The 23,405-nt window shown below is 36.8% G+C and overlaps 1 protein-coding gene across 3 annotated transcripts in view; it reads left to right on the forward strand.

Moving 5' to 3' along the window:
* Nucleotides 1–23,405, forward strand: part of LOC121641784 (protein kinase C-binding protein NELL1-like) — a 316,585-nt gene that overhangs the window by 91,959 nt on the left and 201,221 nt on the right. For all 3 annotated transcript variants that reach the window (XM_041988075.1, XM_041988084.1, XM_041988092.1), the window contains exons 6-9: nucleotides 13,286–13,358; nucleotides 13,784–13,866; nucleotides 21,020–21,154; nucleotides 23,227–23,329. In XM_041988075.1, coding sequence (XP_041844009.1) covers nucleotides 13,286–13,358; nucleotides 13,784–13,866; nucleotides 21,020–21,154; nucleotides 23,227–23,329 — 394 coding nt within the window. The remainder of the gene's footprint in view (nucleotides 1–13,285; nucleotides 13,359–13,783; nucleotides 13,867–21,019; nucleotides 21,155–23,226; nucleotides 23,330–23,405) is intronic.

A 23,405-nucleotide genomic window follows, 5' to 3' on the forward strand; every position in this document is an offset into this window, starting at 1 on the left:
GAGACAAACATTTTTTGACAACTTTTTCCTCATTTCAGTCTGGTGTTATTTACCAAATTCAGTGTGATGGAGTTGCTTTTCTATTTCTTACTGAACAAATGTTGCTGTATTGATCCTCAGATTGTGTGGTTGCTTTTATCTGATCCTGCGTCAGATACAGCTCATGCAGTTTTCTGAGATTTTTAGTGCCATGCACCTCCCCCTTAAAGACCTTCAGTCATTAAGGAGGGAGTCGTTGAGAATGTCCTTTTTGCTTAGAATAACAATGTGACTTCTGTTACCTTTGTCTTGTTCCCTCTGGTCTTGATACCACCTTATAAGCAGAGTTCTCTTTCAACCTTGAGGCAGAACTCTCTCCTATCTGTGTCTGTTCAGTTTTAGATGTGGTCTCAGACTTTTGGACCCCACCGTACATTTTTCCAACCATAATATAGACTGTCTATTAAACAATTTCTGGAACCAAAAAAAGAGTTTATATTCAGCCGGGTCCATTGAAGTGTACAGCATTATCTCATGTTAATAAGAAAACATAATAATAAGATAATAATAATAAAGTTAATACTATTATTAAAGCCTCGGGCACCACCCATAACGGGAAACAATGATATCTTTAAATTAATCAATCTGTCTCAAGTAGCTAATTTGCAGAGTTCTTGCTTGAACTGACCTTAAACACCACACAACTACCTAAAAATAATATGAACATTTATTATTAGACTGCATACTACATAATATTATATATATATATATATATATATAATGGAATAATAAATCGGAAAAAAAATTAAAATAATGAAATTATGTTCAATCAAAGAGGTGTAAACTGAAAGCAAAGTGAAACATGAATTAAACTGTGGCGTTAATTAATGTACAGGAGACTGAAGAAAGGATTTCTGAATCCTAAAGAGACGTAGGTCTAGTTTAATTCCTTAGAAGAAAGATTGATGGAGGAAGATCAATTCACTATCCCAATCTTTTATGACACCAATAATGTTTCATCGTCAACTTATGCAGACAATTGATCCTCGTCCGAGAATCCCGAGTTTCACTGAGTTTCCACTGCCAGATCTGCTGGGGATTAGTCTGCAACTCTCTGCAGGCAGTCGGCCCCAGCACGGGGTCTGCAGATTTCTCTATCTCCTTCAGATATACGGCTGCAGGGTTAGTCAGAAGGTGGATATTAAATTGAGAGCAGGTTCCTCCTTGGAGCAGCAAAAGCTCAGATTCCTAATTTGCATATCAGGGTTTTATATATATATATATATATATATATATATATATATATATATATATATATATATATATATATATATGTATATATATGTATGTATATATATATATATATATATATATATATGTATATGTATATATATATATATATATATATATATATATATATATGTATGTATATGTATATATATATATATATATATATATATGTATATGTATATATATATATATATATATATATATATATGTATATATATATATATATATATATATATATATATATATATATATATATATATATATATATGTATAATATAATAATATATTATATTTTCCAGTGTGGGTTGGACTCCGCCAAGGCTGCCCTCTGTCACCGATTCTGTTCATAACCTTTATGGGCAGAATTTCTAGGTGCAGCCAAGGTGTGAAGGGGATCTGGTTCGGTGGCCTCAGGATTGGGTCTCTGCTCTTTGCGGATGATGTGGTTCTGTTGGCTTTATCGGGCCGTGATCTTCAGCTCTCACTGGAGCAATTCGCAGCCGAGTGTGAAGCGGCTGGGATGAGAATCAGCACCTCCAAGTCCGAGACCATGGTCCTCAGCCGGAAAAGGGTGGAGTGCTCTCTCCAGGTCTGCAATAAGGTCCTGCCCCAAGTGGAGGAGTTCACGTATCTCGGGGTCTTGTTCACTTGTGAGGGAAGGATGGAGCGGGAGATCGGTGTGGCGTCTGCAGTGATGCGGACTCTGCATCGGTCTGTTGTGGTGAAGAGGGAGCTGAGCCAAAAGGCAAAGCTCTCAATTTACCGGTCGATCTACGTTCCTTCCCTCACCTATGGTCATATTCAAACCATTAATTTAGGTGAAGCCAAAGTGTCCTCGCCTTCTCTGGAGAAGTTAATCATTTGTGTCTGTTAAATGTTCAAACGTGACATGGAAGTCAATAAAACTTCCAGAGCATGGTTACTTAGATGAGTCTCTTTCTGTATGGGCACTTTGGTGCAGAATCCACTACACCCTGTTCAACTTTCCATCTGCTCGCTCGCTTTATCTGCCTTTTTGTTTGAAGAAACGAAGTGAATGTTTTCAAATGTAATGCATTTATATATATATATATATATAGATATATATATCTTTCATATCTAGTTTTTTTTATTAGAACAACATAGCACACTATAGCACAAAACTGCAAGCATTGGGGGGTTAAAAAAAAACAACAACACAACAACACTGTCTCTGTCGAGATAGCTTTTCTTTTTCTTTGCTGCTTTTTATTTCTTTATGTTCTCCTCACATTACTTCAGTTGCACTTTTCTTTAGCCTGTTAAAGATGAGGATAAGCAGAACCTACTTATAGTTCCTTGTATATGAAGCTGGGAATGTTAAGAACCATGAGGTGATGAAAAGAGGAAAAACAGCCAAGAGCTCTGGAAGTAACACTGCAGATAGAGATAGGAGTTTAAATTGAACAGCAATTGCAATCTCTTTAATTTAAGGACTCCAAGAGTAGGATAATGAAGTTATGGCCCAACTAGGCCTTTAAATAAAACAGACTGAGCCCATTCAGTTCTTTGGGACGCTGTTGGTCCTCTCTCCATTGCCTCCTGGGAGCCTGTTCACCTGAGAAAGGAGTTGTAATAAATTATCTTTATCTAGATTCCATTGTTCAAACGATGCTGGCTCCTGGGGGACACTGCAAGTTTGTTCAGAACTGATGCGTTTGTAATATGCTTCATGTTTCATGCACCTCCGAAGAACAGCTCCTTTAAGGCCAACACATGATTCCAGGCGTGATATCCTGTTATCACAACTGGAATCATGTGTTGGTTTAAAAGGAGCCGTTCTTCAGTGGTTCCAGTCATATTTATATGGTAGGAAATTTTATGTCAACTTGGGCCCCTATAGCTCCAACATAGCCCCTCTAAGTTCACACTGCAGGGCATAATGCTCAATTCGGATTTTTTTGTGAAATCTGATTTTTTTGAGAGTCCGTTCACATTTCCAATTAAATGCTACTTAAATGTGATCTCCTGTATGAACCTTATGCGCACCAAAAGTGGCCCGCATGCATAGAAGACACACCGACATGACAGTGAGCGTGTGTGTGATGTCTTCGTGTTTGCGGAGCGTATGTTGCAATTTTAAAGTTATTGTCCAACCGTCGCCAGCACATTTTCAATTGCATCATTTTAAGGAATTTATAAGGAGATTACAAAAGAGGAGAGCCAGATTTTTGGCCATGACATTTTGTGGAGAAGTGGCAGCAACGTCTGTACAGAGAAACGTGGGTACGGTGTTGCAGCCAGGAGTGGTGAGAATGATGTGATCCTTTACAGATAAGAGTTTATAAACAATGTTGTGTATGACGTGTAGGTCAAATTAATGCGACCTGCCCGTTTAGACTGAAGTCGCATGGTTAAAGATCAGATAAGTATCGGATTTAGGACCACATATCCAAGTGGCCTGGGTTGCATTAGAAAAAATTGGATCTGTGTGATTCAGACTGTTATGAAAAGATCGGATACAGGTCGCATAGGGGCAAAAAAATCGGATTTGGGTCACTTCAGCCTGCAGTGTGAACCTAGCCTTAGTTGTAGTGTGCCTCAAGGCTCAATTTTGAGTCCAGCCTTGTTTTCACTGTACAGTATATGTTGCCACTGGGGTCCATTTTTTTTCAACGTACAACATTTTGTTTCACTGCTTTGCAGATGACTTACAGATTCATTTGCCCCTAAAAGCAAGGACGAATTCATTTAATATGGTATTGTGTTGTTTTGAAGATGTTAAACAGTGGATGTCCTTAAATTTTCTAAAATGAAATGAAAATAAAACAGAAATTGTCATTTTTGGCAGTTCTGTTAGTCCAGGAATTGACAATGCTCTGGGCCCTTTATTTTCTTACTGTAAGGCAAATGTAAAAAACGTTGGCATGTACCTTGATGGTTCCTTTAAACTTTGTAAGCAGGTAAGTGTAGTAGTCCAATCAGGCTTTTTTTCCATCTGAGATGGCTAGCTAAGGTAAAGCCATACCTTCCAACTAATGTTTTTGAACATGTAATCCATCTGTTCAGTCTTCTGTTCATTGTCTCCAGCTGCTCGTCTGCTGATTGGTACCAAATGGACGGCACACATTGGCTTCCTGTTTCTCGCAGGATTGTAAAGCAGTTCAGGCAGCAGGACCCGTTGGAAATGTGCTATATAAATAAACCTGACCTGACCTCCGCTGGACAATAATAAATCTAACATGGACAATGATGGAAACTTTGAGCATGTTACATGATACAGTGTGAAATCCCAGCCAAGCACTCATGCACGATGTATCTTTCACTTCACAGCTGATTTGTGTTCTGTATCTCTTTTGTTGATCAGTTTCTTATTTAATTATACCTTTCACTTTATTGCAAATTTGTGCTATCAACAACATAAATCTGAAATATTTTGATCAAGGACGCGCAAAAGTAAGTTGGTATAAAATGGAAAATCTACATATCGGAAGAAATAAGAATTTTATGAAGAGTTACTCTTTTAAAATGCTGATTTTTGCTGTAGTTAATGTGAGATTCTTTACATAATTTATTGCTGCGCGTAGGTAGGTAAATAATGTGGTATGTTAAACCCTAAAAACTGTAAACATTCCTATATAAAGTTTAGGGATGAAGAATTAGGGATTTCTAAATGTTTTAGTATAAATGTACTTTAGTAGTTTTATTGAATGTTCTTTTCTTGAGCTGATCTCATAGTTTTGATTTACTCTCTGAAGAGAACCCTTTGTTTTCACATAGACCTCAAACATAAACATCAAACTTCTAAAAATGCTAAAAAAAACACAACTCTTTCAGCTTCAGGTGTTGATCCTTGTTATGCCGCCTAGCATTTATCAAATTATCTTTCCTCAGGTTTATTTGTTTGGACTTGTGAATTTAATGCTATTCAGTTTCACTTGTACACTAAATTAACAACAAAGATTAAGTCCATTTATGCAAGCATTCGATAACAGTGGAGACAAAGTAGGATTAACACAGACGTGATGGGATAACGCTCTAAGATGAGCAGCTGACATCGGAATTTATAGCAAGTCAGTCAAAAAATCGGGTACGTGATCAGTCGGGTGATTTGATTGGCTGGTGCCTGCACTGCCACTATGAAAGTTGAACAGTTCTCAACTTTTAATCGCTAGCTATTTAAGCAAAATAAAGTGGAATTTAACCCAGAATTTAACTGGCTCGCACAAGAAATCATCCATTCTGTGTGACTGTAGACTTTAAAGGCTTGAAATGCAATCAATCAATATATAATAACTTTCCTTTTTAATTAAGTTTTCTTCATTACAAACTTTACTGTGTTCTTATTCTTTTTACTTCTGAAAGTATCTTCTGTGTTTAAACATTGAGCACATGCATTTGTTTGCAAAGTAACATGAAGAAGTCATGCACATCCATTTTATTGTATAATGTAGATTTTTATTATGGTATACTTAGTCCAGTTTTTACGTATGAAAAGTGCTTTCTAAATAGGATTTAATTCTTTTTCATCAGGATTTTTTTGGGCAATAGTGACATTTATTTGAAAGTAGCCTCGTGGAACATCAGCCTCTACATGCTGGGTGCCCACTCAACCAGTAAAGCTATCTGGCACATAATCCAGATTTTAAGTACTTGCATTTGAAACTGGCACCTAGATGGATTGATACCTTTATTGTAATTGTATTTAAATATAATATTTGAGGCTAAATGTTAAACAGAACTGAAATGAAACAAGTGAAATATATAAAATATACAATATAAATTCTAAAGGTAAACATTGATAACAGGCCAACAATGGAAGATGTATTGTAAATTTATGTTAGACATGCTAAATTAAAAGCTTTGATTTAAGATAGGCATTTAGTGTGTTGATAGCTTGGGGATAAAAAGTCTGCTTGTCCTTGCTTTAAGAGACCGGTAACGTCTGCATGAAGGAAGCAGTTTAAATAGATGATGCTCTGGGGGATAAAGTTGCATTTGGCAACAACAGAAATCGTGTGTTTTTCCGTTTGGGGCATCAGTTTCCCTGTCCTGTGCTGTCTTCTGTAATGAGATGGTTTAAACCAAATTCATGCCCAATCCAAACACACATTTAGTTAAATTCTCAAACCTTAGGTATACAGGGACTGTTAACATCAGTTCATTTCTTCTTTCTAATGCTAAATTATTAGCATATTTTAATTATGTAGCAGGAGTATTTGAAGAGCCCCTAATGAAGTGAAGAGGGGGTGTGAAGAAGAGCAGGGGACAGTAGCAAAGGCCACAGGACTAAATTACCTTGACTGCAGGTTTCTCTACTTGTAGAAAACTCTTGTTTTTCTTTTGGAAAAGTGCTTTAATGGACGACCTTTTTTTCTATTTAACAAGCACTGGCCATCAGGGTAAAACATTTTCTGCTAACATGAGTCTGCAAAACATAGTTAATGCCAGGAGTGTTGCTTCTGTACCATGGTTGCTGTTCACAACTTCAGGGTGTCATCTGTGAATACTTGCAAAAGTATGACTTGATATTTCACTGCTTAAATAAGAAAAGTTCTCACAAGGACAGTGTTCTATTTTATGTTACTCTTCTTTAAACCAGGCGGCTCCTCATTTGCATTCATCCTTCTTCTCTTCTTGTAACATCCCACTAGACTTTAGAAAAAAATTTCTTGAGGTAGACTTCAGCAAAGATAATTTCCATATTGGAAACTTAAAACAACAATCTGAGCCGTTAAAAGTACGAGAAGTTTTAGCAATTTCCAGTTACAAGGGAAATGAAGCTGAGGTTAATTTGTTTTCTATTACAATCTTTAATAATCAGTTACAATAGCCTTCAATGACCTTTGTCAAATTAGATCATGAATATCTTTTTTTTCTCTCTATGTGCATCTGTCTCTTGCCCTTCCCTTTCACAGTGTTAACTGGTGTTGTCAATGTTGTTTTAATCCTGTTAAGTGAACTGCAGGTTGAGCTTAAGTCTTCAGACACTGCTGGACCACAGAAAGATCACATTGTGCATGAACAAACTAAAGGAAAAGATAAAAAGAAAAGATAAAACCTTACCCAGGTTGTAAACTTCTGTTCATGTTGCTCAAAGCTCTGACCTAACGTGACTGGGCTGTTATTGTAAATATGAACAACAAACTTGCCACAAAAAGTAAAGAAATTTATATTTGGTCGATTTATTTTTCCTTTTCACCAATATCAGTCATTGGGAAGTGTGATCAGTTAACAATAAGGTATAATTTGGAAGGATTGTGCTTCTCTAGAATGAGCTGCAGGACCAACACAACTAAACATGTTGTAGCACCCCAGAAAAATGTGCTGAAATCCCCTGCAATAACCTCCTGCTGGTATTTTTTCAAGCACTCTCCCACAGTCAAAAAAAAAACAAAAAAAACAAACAAACAGATATTGGTCATTTTTACGCCTAATTAATTTTACACAGTCGGGGACCTCAGTGTCGTGTGGAAGATCTCTGCGTTGCCACAGCAGCCTAGCACCTCATGATAGTCATTTCGCTTTGAAATGGCTTCCCGTTCCTCTACCAGGAGGTGTTAAAGGTCAATCTGTGTGGTCGTGTTGGTCACTCCAGCACATAGCACATGTCCAAACTGATTTGTGTTCAATTGATTTGTCTGTAAAGTGCGCTGAGATGACATTGTTGTGAAGTAGCAGGATAAATAAAGCTGAATTGAACTGAATTAAGTTAGGTCCAATATTCTGGAGATATGGGATCACCACTGGCTCCAGATTCTCATTCCAGTATATCAGTCTTTCCAATATGTGCCAGTCATACATCTGTCACTGACTTGCTACTGGCAGTATTTGAATCTCAAAACAAAACAGGAGAATATTGCAGAGGATTTTGGCAATTTTTTTCAGACACTACTCACAGGTTAATACAGCAACCTTGGCAGTATTAAAGGGGAGAAATAATCAACCAAACACAATTTTGTCTTACTTTTTCTGTCAGGTTTATGACTGGGACTTATTCTTATTTTAGAAGCATTCTGTGAGGACGATGTTAACTGGAGTGACTGTAAGTCCGCTTGTGAACATTTGGGGCACAAAAACAACCTACATCAGATACATTCATTACATTTCCCCATCTTAAATCAATACAGACAAAATCTCAGAGGCACACAGCATTTCTTTAACAATGCAGTTGTTACCCTTTGCATTAAGTTTTATTCTGCACCCACTGTGAAAGCCAATAAAGACTTTAATTGTATTGCTGAACTATCAAGCTTTTTTTTATTTTTTTAACTGATTTAGATTTTGTACGTGAATAATGTGATCCCGTCATAAGCAGAATAATAAACACAAACATCTCACTGGACAATACAACAGCACACCACCAGCTACATTCTTAAAAGTAGACAAAATGTCTCCTTTGAGGTTTTATGTTTATTAAACAATTTGTTCTACAGAAGGACCACTAGCACATTAATCAGTGGGAATGAATCTAGTTAAAGAAACTATATTAACCTATGGGGAAATGTTTGTGAGAAATTAACATATATTTTTAACGATGGTCTGTTGGAGCCAGCACTTTGCTGCCATCGGTTGTATTACTCTGCATTGCTACATGTTAAACAGCGAATGGCTTTGCTTGTTATTTTTAAAGTGTGTTGTTTAATGTGGTAATAGTTGGGGAATTGGCTGCTGTCTGCGGGGGGACAGAAGGGTAAGTTAATTACTTTTTTTGCTGCTTGGTCTTTAAGAGAAGTATGTGAAATGAACACTAATTCTTGAAGCTTCATTTTGTGGAGGTAAACACTAAATTTGTCGTACTTTCACTGTGACAAATCAGCTAATTGACTTTCTGTCGGCATTTCTATGTCGGCCCCGGTATGTTAAAGCCAATATACCACTTAACCGCCACATAGGGGGGGACTGATAAACACATTACACATATTAATGTGTTTTTTTTTTTTTTACATCCTCCTGGTGCTGTTTACTAAACTAAAAAGAAAGCAAAAAAATAAAATGAATACCAATAAGTCAGTAAGACCCACTGTTGGCGACCATCCTCAGTGGGGTCAATCATTAATCCTGTTTAGCAGCAGTAAACCAGGAAAAACCAAATTATGCTTCTCTGATCAAAAGCAGTTTTTGAAATTATAATAAAAAATGTTATTTTGATCTGAATTTTACAAATAAAATCTCTCCAGAAACCAGAAAAACACAGATAACACAGTATGAATTGCTCCTGCATATAGATAATCAGACTCAAATGGACCTAGGCCTGCATCGCAAACTTCAAATGTTTAATGTTTGCTAAATATTTTGTGTATACATAATGTCTGTTTATGTAAAAACAGTAAAATCTGAGTATATATCGATATAGCATATATATCGATATTTCCCAAAAAAGCTGCTCCCGTTCACATCTTTGTTGCTTCTTTTGTCAGACATCGAAACACATGAGAAATTGACTGAAAAACAGCCCAATGTCTATTTGAGATTGAGTAAAGCATTTTCAGACTGTTTGCTGGATGAAATCCTGAGTGTAAAACGAGCTTCATCTGACATAATAACAAGTCAAGTAACTTAAAGATAATGTCTAAAAGATGGTCAGAGAAGTCAGCTGTAAATGTGTCTACAGTGATCTCCCAGAGAGAGAAGTTGAAGCTGTAGAATGTCTTAAATTCTTCACACACGGTCCACAGTCAGTGTCGCTTATACTTGGGATAAAAACTTAATTACCCTTGTGTGTGTGCGTGTGTGTGTGTGTGTACTAGGACACAGATAGTGGTAAAGTTAAATGGACTCAACTGTGCATGTAGCTGTAACGACTGTGCTAAATATAATTTTATGATTCAGTTTCAAAAGAATAGATAGTGAAGCAACCTAAAGTTGGAGTTGTTTCATTTATTTAAAATCTTTTGTTTGGCTGCAAACAAACACGGTGGAAAGTGTCACTCTTTTTGTGCTCACTGTACTGTAGATCTGCAAGTGTATAGCTGTGTAATGTAACATGCCTTATTATGGGATTATGGACATTTTTTTTTTCCGAATAGTGCCATTCTAAGATGGTCTGACAGAGTAGTGGGAGGTATGTGTTGTGTGTGTATGTGTTGGGAGAGGTAGTCAGTGAGAGGAGAGATTGTATGAATTCAGTTCAAATAACCTTCTGATCACTCACAGAGATGTGCGGTCAGAGCTCCTATATTACACCACTGGGACAGACATCTGTGATCTACACTCTCATTTCCATTCTGAGTGACACTGGCAGTCTCATCCTTGCTATCCACCCTCACACTGCCCATGTGTGTGTGAGAGAGAGGCTGCTTTTGTTCTCAATCTGTGCTGCAAGGCTGCTCGCTTCAAGGCAGTTTCTCTGTGTTTCAGGTGTCTCTTGCATTCAGGCCAGCCACATGCACTGCTAATGGATTTCACATGCACACAAAGTAAGACGATGATGCAGATTGTACCTGAGGTGGCAAATTTTAATGTCCCTGCAGCATGTTATTCATCAGTAACTACTTGGAAGGAGTGGTGATTTTTTTTTCTCTTGGGTGTGCATGCATGTGGACCCCCAGTGTTTTACAGGCTCCATTTTCCATTAGAAAAGGTGCTTCTTTTTTCTGAGACCGTTCCCTGTGTTCACCATGGAGCCTCTATTTATGAGCCATACACCTCTGATGATAGCTTGTCACTCAGAGTGATTGACAGTCTGTTAAAGGATGTAACAGAATTTTAATTTCTGCCCTGTAAGAAGCCATTTTTGTTTAGGTTGGGAATTGTTACATTTGAATAGATAACATTTGCTCTTTTTTTTTTTTTTTCTATTTCTGAAATACAAGCATTTGGATGAATTGAACACTGTTGATGTGGTAATTATGTCTGACAAAAGGAGAAGATAAACAGATATTCAAAAGGTGAAAAGTTTAAACATTTTCAGTGTTTTAACAAACATGAATGCATTACTTCAGTTTGATTTTAAGAAAAATAATTTGGCACGTTAAGAGATTTGAGATCATAAATAATGTTTATTTAAATGTCAGGCCTTAATCAGCTTGTTGCTATGGTTTGTTCAGTCAGTATTAGTAAAGGACATGATGGAGATTTAACAGCTTTGTAATAAAATGGGTCCTCAAAACAATTAGCAATGGAGGTTCCACTGAGCAGCAGCTTATCACTCCCAAACTGAAAATGTTTTATAGGGGAAAAGCAACACGACCAGAGAAGCATTTTCAGTTGGTCCTTTCTTCTTTGATGATAATGATGCACCATTCTACTGTCAGCAACACGTGTCACAAGGAAAGAACCTGTTTTCACCACACATTTCTGCATCAGATGTATTCTTACATCTTCCCACAGTCCAAAGACATGCATATTAGGTTAATTGGTCACTAGGAGTGAGTGTGAATGGTTGTTTTTCTCTCTGCAATAGACTGGTGGCCTGTCCAGGGTATACCCTGCGTCTCACCTGCTAATTGCTGGCATAAGCTCCAGCTTCCCTGCAACCCTGAAGTGCAATAAGCAGTGTAGAAAATGGCTGGACATATGCAGATAACAGGTCAGAGCAGAGATGGGCAACTCCTGTTCTCAAGAGCCACTGTCCTGCAGGTTGGATATGTTTCTCTGCTTCAGCAGCACATCTGATTCAAATGAATGGGTCATTGTGCAGAAATTGGCAACGGGGTGTTGGATCCATTCCATTTGAATCAAGTGTGTTGGAGCAAAAACATTTGAAACTTGCAGGACAATGGCCATTGAGGACCGGAGTTGGCCATCCCTGGGCCAGAGTAATTCCTGTAGATCAGGACTATTCAGTTTGGTCCCACAAGGGCTTCAGTTTTGTAGGTTTTCAATGTTTTCCTGCTCCACACACCTGAATCAAATTACATGGATACAACAGCCTATGGAGCCCTTCACAATGACTTGATTTGACTCGGGTGTGTTGATGTACAGAAACACTGAAAACTTGAAGGACTGCGGCCCTCATAGGGCTGAGTTGAATAGTCCTGCTGTAAATTAAATAAATGCAGCGTCTGAACGTGGATTGGCACACTTTGTCCAAAATGTTTTGTCTCTGGTTTGATGGTTACCACCATTGAGACTACAGTATATAAATGTAGTTTGTGTATTCACATTACACATTATGAAATTAGGCTCTGTATTTCACCTACCTCTAGTAGATTTTCAAGAAAGCAGTGGGCTGTCATATTTCAGCACCCAGGAAGCAGTTAGGGGTGTTAAGGGCCTTGTTCAGTAGCCCACAGTGGTTTAGTGCTAGACCAGGTACTTGAGCCCAGGTCCTCCAGACCCAAGCTCACCTCTGTTACCACTCAGAACCATACTTCTAAATTTTGCATCACCTGATGTGAACATATGTTAAAGTACATCTGTCAGTTTAGTTTAAATATAACCACTGCATGCAAATCCCAGTTTGCTTTGGGTATGAATGCATCATTAGTCTTTATTGTTAATTTATTCTTATTGTATATGGACTTCCTTTAATAAACATTATTTTACCCCAAGTGTGCTTTTTGTCAAGAGACACATGACAGTGAAAATAAGCATTACACCTTCTAAAATTGTTTTTGTTAACATGTTGGAAATCAAAGGTCAGCATTTCAATTGTGGAGTCCTTTACAATCCAAACAAAACCAAAACAAATCATTTGAGCAGATCTAAATGTTCTGTGTTAATACCTCATGTATGTGGTCACCTTCTCTGTTTAAACTCTAGCTACATGGTAAATTAGCTCCTACCAAGAATTCACAGAATGCAGTGTTGTCTGATAAAATCACCTTTCAGACATAGTGTGTTTCGTGGTACTTACCAGCATGCATAGCAGAGTTGTTCTAACAACACACTTTTAGCCACACTTCATCCAACATTTTGCTACATGTAAGGCTGGCTTGTCTTTTTGTGTTTTTGGTAAAAGAAATGCAGATACATGGGGGACATCACTAAGCAAATTGCCAGGTCTTAGATGTATAGTGATAAACAGTATTGTCAGTTTTCCACCCAGCTCAAAACCCTTTATATTCTTTTGTTTTGCAAATGCATATTAACGAGTCTATGTGTGTGTTACCAGGGCATCATCCAGGATGTGAAACTGATCTTCGCTCCCAACGGCTACATCACACAGTGTCCTAATTTAAACCGCAGTAAGTATCAAGATATAAGTTCTGTCTGTAGCAAAGTGGAAAGAGAAATGAAAGGATAATTTTTCATAGACAAATCCAGTTTTTCTCCTTTCTTCATTTTGCTGTTCTTTTTTCTTCTCTCTTTGCCTTGTTTCTTCATGTGTTTACTGTCAAACAAATTAAGACACAGTGTCGCTGCTGTGCTACTCTCTTTGCCACTGATCAATAAGGCAATCACACCCTGGTGCTTTATTATTGATACTAACACCTACTTCAAGCCTAAAACAAAGAGTCAACTGACATGTAAAGCTTCTGTTTACTCTTGGTCACTATATGTTATATCCAAATAAACTGAGCTAAGCTTATGGTTTATTTCTGTCTAAATGCTTCTCTGCTGCTCTTCCTTGTCTCTCCTTCATTTTGATGCATCCTGTTTGTCCGTTGAGCCTGTCCGACCTGCAGCGATTTCCTGAGCCTAGTTCAGGGCATCATGGACCTGCAGGAGCTTCTTGCCAAGATGACCCTAAAGGTAAGTTCCTGACTTTACAATGAAAAAAATTTGCAAAGTGTTGGCATTATGTTAGCGGCAGTCTTGAATAAACAAAATCTGATGCCAAGAAATCTGATTTTGTTGCCTCATCCACTAAAGTACTTGTTTCTCCTCTAAGGTTAGTGCCTCGTTTTTGTTAGAGATCGATTTTGTCGCTGGGAAATAAAACTAAAATTAACATTTACTCTTATATGTCATTGGGGCAGATAATTTATTTGTTCAGTTTCTGTTGTGAGCAGATATTGAAGAAGCTTTTAAAGACTGGAATTTAAAAAATCCCACTAGTCACTAATATCTAGATACTGTAAACAGTTATCTGGTCCCAGAATAGTTTACTTCAGATTTTCATTGTTTCCTTTTTTGTTGATCTAATACAGTTAAAACTTGCTTAAAAACATGTAAGTAGAAGATGAATAAATGATTCTTTCTTTTTCTTTAATAATGTATAAAGTCTTGGGTTATGACAGCAAACACAAAGGGGAAACCTTGAGGTGATTATTGAAAGTTCAGATTTTTAGTTTGTCAAATAACTATAGACCTCAGACTGTTATTTTCATGTGTTGACTGAGTTTGTTTACACGGTTTGGCTGTTTACTATGAACTTCAACTTTAAACTTCATGATACTTTCATATCAGATAAGAAAGTGTTTTGAGGAGGGAAGTTCAGGATGATCAAAAGTAGCTTTCTGCAGCCAGTATGCTGACTGGTACAGCCAAGTTATCCACTTTTAGCCTCCCTTCACTGGCTCTTTATAATCGTTAGAGTGGATTGTAATATCCTTCGCACTACAAAGCCCTATATGAATAATCTCATTGTTCCCCATCAACCAAAACAAAATCTTTGTATTTGCTTATTGAGTTTTAATTTTAGTTTTGAGTATCACGCCAAAGCTGCAGGCACACACAAAGTTCAGAGAGGTGTCAGAGAACGGTGACAGCGTCTGCACAATGGGAGACTATGAAATGACTTGGAGTCATGGGGGAGCCATTTCAGAGACTAAATAAATGCATAAACTATCTATGAGCATGTGTGATGGTCTTTGGGTGTTCCTATGATTGACTGTGCACATTTATATGTGCTTGAATGAATGCTATCAGGTGGGAGTGGATGAGGCAAGGACATCCCAGTGGGTGGGAGAGCTATAGAATCGTTTTCTGTATAAATAACGATGAGATGAACATCATTACCCTACCGCTGTGTCAGTGCCTCCTCCTTCACACGTGTACAGCTCGACCTTTTGCTATCTGACCTCCCTGCACACCCGTCACAGCAGGAAGGATGCAGTCGTCCCCAGCACTAAAAGGCTCTCTGCCTACACTGTGGAAAATTGAAGGATTCAGCATGGGGTGAATAATTGCTTGCTCCTTAGATTGTGAAGTTGAGTGTCAAGGTGAGGTGAGATGACACTTAGCTCTTCTGTGTGTGAATTATATTGGCAGCATTTGCATGTATTACACCTGAGACTTTGTAGGAAGAAGCCAGTTGCATGTTAAATTAAGAGACCTCTTATTAATTCTGAAAAAAAAAAAATTCTCTTGACTTTTATTTATTTTTTAACCTGCCAGTTTTTTCAGACATAAAGATGTCAAATTAACTAAAGTACTAAAGTTGTTTCTAAGAAGAGATAGTTGGTCTGCACTGAGTCAATAATAATCTATTTAAACTAGATGCAACATGTATGTGTAAACCTCTCATTCAGAAACAGGGTGACATTAGTCTTTTACCTTCAAAGCATGACTTGCAAATTGCCCCAGTTTTCAAATCATGTGAATAACTTCACTTTTATTAAATATCTTTATCAATGTAAAACCTAAACGTCTCTAATGGCTTTAGACTAATTTAAAGTTTGTCACAGTGTGAGATCAGTGTTTTAGTGGGCATGTTTTAGTAAGTCGTTCTCAAACAGGACTTAGGATTTGAAATACTCCATTTTCTATAATGCTTCAGGACATCTTTCTAAATAACCTGTGCTTAACTTGTCCTCCATCATTACTCTTGTCAGCCCAGTCTTACAGCAAAACAGGTTGTCATTAAAGCTTAATCACTGACTTTTTATCTTGTCTTGGACTGTTTTTATAAGGGATTATGTGGTGGAACTAAACACATGTCTGTTAAGCTGAAGACGGGTTTGGACATCAGTGTTGCATAAATTAGAACTTAAAAAAAATCTGCTTATTTACCTTCAGAAGTAGTTTGACAATAGTAACATTACTTTCTGTATCTGAAAAGACTTTGTTGAATTTTTTATTATTATTGTTTCTTAGGACGAATTTTCATTTCTACTTTTGTGTTACAATATTCAGTCCCTCTATAAAATGTAAACAGGATGCAGGTATAGAAAATTAAAACATTTTAAATTTAATTTCATTTAATTTAACAGAACAGTTTCCACTTTACCTCCATACCCACTTCAAATGAGCTTTGGAAGACAGAAACAGTGGCATGGTTTGGTTTGGCTGGTTTGTTCTTATATGACGACTTCTTTCCACACAGGACCTTTTAACTAGCATTTGTAGATGGGATAGTAAACTGTGTTTACAGGCAATTTTTTTCTGGAAGTGCTTCTGAGCCCTTGCCAGAATATTGTCTGTTTTTAAAACAGTGCTATGAGACTGCCTGGCAATCACTTATTATCATCGTCATCATCATCATCATCAGTTGTATGATTTGCTCAAATCATTCAATGTGCCTAAATCCAAAATTAAACGTGATAATTAATAACATATCCATCAATCAGGTACAGGAACCAAACTTCTTGGTATTATGATAGATGATGAATTAACTTGAACACATTGATAGAATTATAGCTATAATGGGAGGTGTGATCACAGCTCTGAGAAGAAAAACAACATTTCTGTGTGTTATTACAATGAATAACAATTTAAATTGGTAACTGGTTAAAGACAGGTTATTATGCTCACTACTTTTATCAACAGTATCTTGGTAACAAAAAGACCAGTGATACTATATAAAAACCTTCATTTCAGTATAATATAAAAACTATACTATAGGTACACTAATAGACATGAAAATTATTTTATATTACCTAAAGCTAAAAGACAGTTTTTATAGAGGGATGTATGAGAGGAATCACTTACCAGATAGCATATCAACAGTAAATGACATTACTGAGTAGAAAAAAATACTATGGCAGCATTTATTAAAGTATGGAATGTAGTTTTTAATTTATAAATGTGTATATCTGTGTGAGGATATGTGTATAATTGTGAATATATGTGTATATATTTATTTGGTATATATGATTTGATATATATTTAGTTTTTTATGTGTTATTTGTATGAATATGTGTATATTTGTGTTCATGTATATATGTGCAAGGATTATATATTTTAAAGAATATTTTGAAGGACTTTGTATGTGGGGATGTGATGTATTTCTGTGTATAGGTCTACGTATTTGCATGTACATGTCCATATATTTTGATTGTATCTAATAATTGGAACCCAGGACGAATAGCTGCAGCTGATTGCTGCAAGTTAATGGGGATCCAAATAAGGAAGAAGAAGAAGAATCATGAGCATCTAACATTGAGGAAAATGTGTTTTCCCGCCACACAGCGATTTTTTAAGATTGCAATATCTCTCGGTTTTACATATTGTAGATGATTAAATAATCAGTTTTTGAAATATTTACGTTGACGAACATTATTCTAAACTTGTTCCAATATTTTATATGCAATATTTTGGTTGCTGAACCTCTGCTCATCTTTAGTTTTCAGAGACTCTGCTTCTTTAAGGTGCTCTTAAAAAAAGCACATGTTCTATCAGCTGTTTCTTCATAGTACCACTTTTTAAGCATTTCATAGTCCCATCCCAATTTTTTAAAGATGTATTTCTGTCATCAAATTGAAAATGAGCAAGAATTTTTCATCAAATTGTAACTGATCTCCAACATTTGATGTGGACACCAGTGTCAGTTTTAATTTACATTTTATACAGTATCTCAATTTCTTTGGCATTTAGGTAAAAACACGTAATTTATCTGAACAAACTAAATTTGATTCAATGCTCAGGCTCCTTTAGATCCCCAGAATTTTATGAAATTTCCTTCATACATGTTTGCATTGTCCCCGGAAGAAGCAGCATTTAAATAAATAAATTAATAGTGTTATAAATAAATCAATAAATGCAAATTTTTTTTCTGACATTCTTTGTTTAGACTTCTTTTCCAGCTGTTATTTTATGATTTCACACGTCTCTCAGCCTTGTGCGTCAACAATAGGACTTACATGCCTATTAGCCTCCGACTGCTTTGTGCTGCAGCACGGTGCCATTTGATGCTCACGTTGTTCTGGAAAGGTATTACTCTGTGGTGCCTCGAGGCAGCTTCCAAGCCTTTGAAATTGCATTTCAAACATTTTGTTTAGGGCTTTGACAGGACACATCTCTAACATCACTAACATTCATAACTCACGTAACTCTCCAGCCGGGACTTCTTTAAACAATCTAAAAAGCCCCAGTGATATCCTTTTTTTTTTTGTTGTTTTTTTTTTCCTTCCATTTTTCCTGAGAAGCATCTATCACTCAGCAGCAGCTCTGCTGTCTGACACTGAAGCTTGGGCAGCTCTCAGAGGAGAAGGAGGGGGGTGAAGACAAAGCTGCAGACCAGCTTTGATGAGCTTTAGTCTTGCCAGTTTCTGATTTGAACCACAAAGACCAAATGGGTGATACGTTTACAAACTGCAACACCTGTGAAACTGAATATTAGTTATTTATGCTGTGGTACTTACATGTTTGTTTAAGTTTTAGAATTTTTATATGTATTTAACTTGAAAAATCAGATTTTTACTTGTCGTAAAGAGAAATAAAATAACTGGTCCATTCTTTTTGTAAGAAAGGTGATATAATACCACATGCGTGAGCAGGAGAAGTATGTGTACAATTGTTTTTTAGTATCTGGGGTGCCTCCCCACCTTCAAACATCAACAACTGTAGCTAAAAATTTCCAGTAACAGTTTCAGTTCAGGATGAGTTTTAGTACATTTCATCGGTGCAAAGGAGCTATAATGCTCAACTCAGCACTTTTTATATAACACAATCAAATATACATAAGAGCAAGCAAGAATGCTTTAAAAGGAAAAATGAAAGCAGATTAAAAATTGTCAATGATAAAGCAAAGTTAAAAAAGATTAAAAACTAAAATAGATTATTAATAAAGCAGGATATCAAACCAAAGCAATAGTTAAAAGTAAACCATGCATCAAATTACCAGAGCATTAAAAGCAATGAATCCACAGAATGCTTTCTAAATATATAAGTTTTAAGCCTTGTCTTAAAAGCTGATAACTAAAACTAAACTAAAAGAGGAGCCAGAAAGCTAAAGGCTCTGTCTCATCTCTGAATCGCGAGGACACCAGTACTGGGGAGCAATGAGATGATTGATATAAGATAGGGCTAAGCCATTAAAGGCTTTGTAGGTCATAAGAAGGATTTTATATTCTACTTTAAAGTTTATGGGGAGCCAGTGAAGGGAGGCTAAAACTAGATAAATATTATTGAATTTGGCTGTACCAGTCAGCATTCTGGCTGCAGAGTTCTAGATCAGCTGAAGGATTTTAAGGGAAGTATTTGGACAACTAGTTAAAATGGCATTGCAGTTACTGTGCATTCATGAGATAAATGCATGTGTAAGTTTTTCTGCACATTTTGAGACAAAAGGTTAAAGTTCCTAACAATGTTCAATAAAAGAAAGATGCTCTAGAAACCAGCTTAGTTTGTGGAAGGAAAGTTTTGTCAAAGCTGAGCCCTCAATTCCCTTCCAGCAGTACTAGAAGTTTCTCTCACATGAACAGTCATTCCACAATGTTTCAGTTATACTTATGCCAACACTTTCATTTGGTTTTTCCAAAATGTCCTTATTTTTCTTTGGAAAAGCAGGTCGTGTGCACAGTGTGGTTGCCTTGGTAGATATTTTTCTCCATACATAATACTTCTCACTTTAAGTATTACATGAGCAGATAATTGATCCAATGTAAGCACTGTCGAATGCCAAACCGTGGAGTGTTGCACTGTAAGTGCCGTCAACAATGAAGCACAATATAAAATCTAATCCATTATTATTATCATTATTATTATTATTATTATTATTATTATTATTATTCCATCTGTCAAGATAGTCTTGTCCACTTTATCGTTAGTGAACTGCACACATGCACCAAGTTCCTTCTGATTTTCTCCAAGCTGCCCTGTGCACATGTTGTAACTCTCTCTTTTGTTGTAGAGGTCAGATTTACATGGATCCTCCGTTAAATGGTAAAAAGTTTCACTCACAGCCGTCTTAAATTTTTTGGAGCTCTCACAGAAATGTTTTCCATGATAAATAATGAAGTCGTACGCGTCGCTTTATTTTTTGTCCTGGTTGTTTTTGTCAGTCTACTTTTTGGACTTTGGTGAAAATGTAATTTTCTTTTAAATCATATTTATAATTAGTCCACAAGTGAAGATGAAGAGTGACAAAATCACATGGATGAAACACCAACATCGTTTTCTGGTGACACATTCAAGAAACTCTAAAATTACTTTTTGAAAAAGAAAATTACAAAACATTTTGTTAAACCTTTTTTTTTTTTTTGCTTCTTTAGAGACTAGAGAACTCCGTCTCCAGAGTTCAAGTCTTGTGCTAATGACCATTAGTAGACAGAAGCAATACTCCTTAGAAAACATACTCAGCTAGATAAATTTACTGTAGGTTAAAATAAAATATCTGCTGCAGACAACCTTCTGATCCCTTACCAATGTTAGTCCCTCGCCACACATTTGTCAGTCACAGATGCATTACATCTGTCGAATGCCAAACCGTGAAGTGTTGAGCATGAAATAAGTTGCAGAAGAGGGGCTGATGAATAGCAGGAACAGAGAAAGGGTGAGACAGCACTGAAAGTGTCAGTCGGATCCGTCATTTCTCAGTAGATTATAGCCTGGGGTGTGGAGCATGAGCTGAATGATGATTGCTTATTGCTCTGTGAGCCCTTTTAATGAGTGGCTCTGGTGGAGCAGCTCCCTGTGAAAACTGACTGGGGTATGCCAGAGGGCAGGGGGCTGGGAGATAGGTGGGTGAAACACGCTCTGACTTGTGAATTGTTTTTGTGACTGTGGTGATTTTTTTGCACAGCTGAACTATGCTGAGTCTAGGTTGACCCAACTGGAGGGTTGTCACTGTGAGAGGACCTGCAGTGCCAACGGCTTGGTGTACCGTGATAAAGAGCTGTGGGTGGAGCCTGAGAACTGCAGGAACTGTGCATGTAAGGTGAGTATTACGATTATCCACAGCACTAAAGAATGAAGCTCTGGCTTTTATCTACAGTGACCTGAAACATCTCCCCGTCCTTGGCATCTTTTGCTTTGTTTTGTTATAATCTGGAATTAAAGAGGAAATGCTTACAGAATTTTATTTGGAGAATTTTTAAAAAGTATAGTTTTTAATGTAGCCCCATATTTACCTTTTAAATTAGTGTAATTTTATTAGGTTAAATTAAATTGACCTGCATGCAATCTTAAGTACATATTCAACTCCTGTCAAAGGAGCTGTATTTGTACTCTGGACATTATTCAGAGAGGTAACAAATAGGCAAAAGGTAACCGTGACAGAAAGCAGGAGTTGGGACATTTGTGGGACAACGATAAGCCATACTTGTGGAGACTATAGGAGAATAGCCTGAAAACTCCTGCTGATTAAAGAACAGAACAAGGAAACCTATTTGAAGATCAGCAAAGGGCTTCTGGGAGTCAGATGACATTCAAACTCTTAGTGTTGCATGTGGTCCAAACTCAACTCTTCACACCATCCAGAAAACATGATATGGTAACACAGTGTTTTACATCCTTGCCTGAGACGTTTGTTGCAGTCAAAAGGATGATTAATTATACCAAATGTAGGCAACTTTTTATGGGAAACCTATTTCAGTCTTTGAGAGAACTGAGACAGGGTGAGAGGTTCACTGTTCAGATTTAAATCTGATTGAGATTTGTTTGTAACACTTAACCGACTGGTGCACACTAACAAAATCTAGGAGTTTTGTCTTGGGAACTAATAAAAATCTCAGCGGGCAGATGAGCCAAACTTAAATAGACACAACTCGAGAGACATGCAGCTGAAATTGCTGCAGAAGAAAATTCTGCAAAGTATTAAGTTTGTGAAGGAGGAGACACATCCTAAAGTTTTTTCTTTTTTTTAATTTTGTTTTTACAATGAAATGATTATGAAATGATTTAACTAAACGTCAGCTTATTCTCAACCAACCCATCTTTTCCTCCTTCCCACCCGCTAATAACTGTTCACTAATAAGCCTGCTGCCTGTACTCTAAAATGTGTTGAATCAGGCCATCCTGGGCCCTGGGGAATTAGACTTGCTGCATCATTGGACATCGAGCACAGTGTAGAGTTTAGTCAGTCTGGTTTCCTCCTGTGGACATGCCATTAACTGATAACCACGGCGTCCTGGGGGAATCATTTTCGATGAGTCATGAAATGAAGAGACGCTTGCAGAGAGAGATATCAGCCTCAAAAATTAAGGCAGCTCTTCAGGGCCTAAAGAACTACCTGCTATCAACAGACTACTGATGGTGAATAGAGGCACAGTGATGAACTTGTTTGCTGTTATTTATAAATATAGTAGCTTTATGTTTCACATGTTTAAATGGCTCACAACAGGATTTACGTCTGAAGCGAGCAGATTTATAAAACCATAGGTGCTGCAGGTTTGAAACCTGAATTCGACGCTTCATGTAACATGAAAATTAATCAGGCTCCTTTGGATTTGCTAATTGCAACATTTTAAATTGTGATTAATGAAATAATCTGAAAGAAAACAAGGATTAAAATTAATAGCTTTAATCTACAACTGTAGTGTGGCTTTCTGCCGCACAGCTTTTGGATAGTCTGCCTTTTCTTTTAATGCCACTACACAGTGGAATATATATATATATAATATTAAGAGCTGCAGCTCCATAAGCTGTTTTAAATCTGAACTGAAACTATTTTTTAAAACAATCCAAATCTGTAACCACTAACTTATGTTAAATCTTTTGTTTTTTCTTATGGTTGTACACATCAAATTGTACATGGTCCTTTATATATATATATATAAATAAATAAATAAAAAATAAATAAATAAATAAATATTAGTTATTGTTGTCTACAGACTGTGTAGTCTTGTCAATCTGGAACAAAGAGTTTATTGATATTTAGCAAATGTAGGCTGTACAAAGTGAACTTTTTGAGAAGAGCTTGTAGCAGAAACTTTTTCCTCACACTTGGCTTTGGATCATTGAGGATGTTTGTAGGTTACTCATATTAAAAAGAACATCATTTCCCAACAGAACGGTGTGGTGGAGTGTCGCAGGATTTTCTGTCCTCCAGCAAACTGCTCTGAAGACTTGCTGCCCGTACATGTTGATGGAACCTGCTGCAAAACATGCAGACGTAAGTATCCCCAGCATATATTCAGGATGTGGAAAGCAGATGTTTTTACTTCCGAACCGGTGAAAATTCCCCTCAG

Source organism: Melanotaenia boesemani, chromosome 1, assembly GCF_017639745.1.
Source record: "Melanotaenia boesemani isolate fMelBoe1 chromosome 1, fMelBoe1.pri, whole genome shotgun sequence".
NCBI lineage: Eukaryota > Metazoa > Chordata > Actinopteri > Atheriniformes > Melanotaeniidae > Melanotaenia > Melanotaenia boesemani.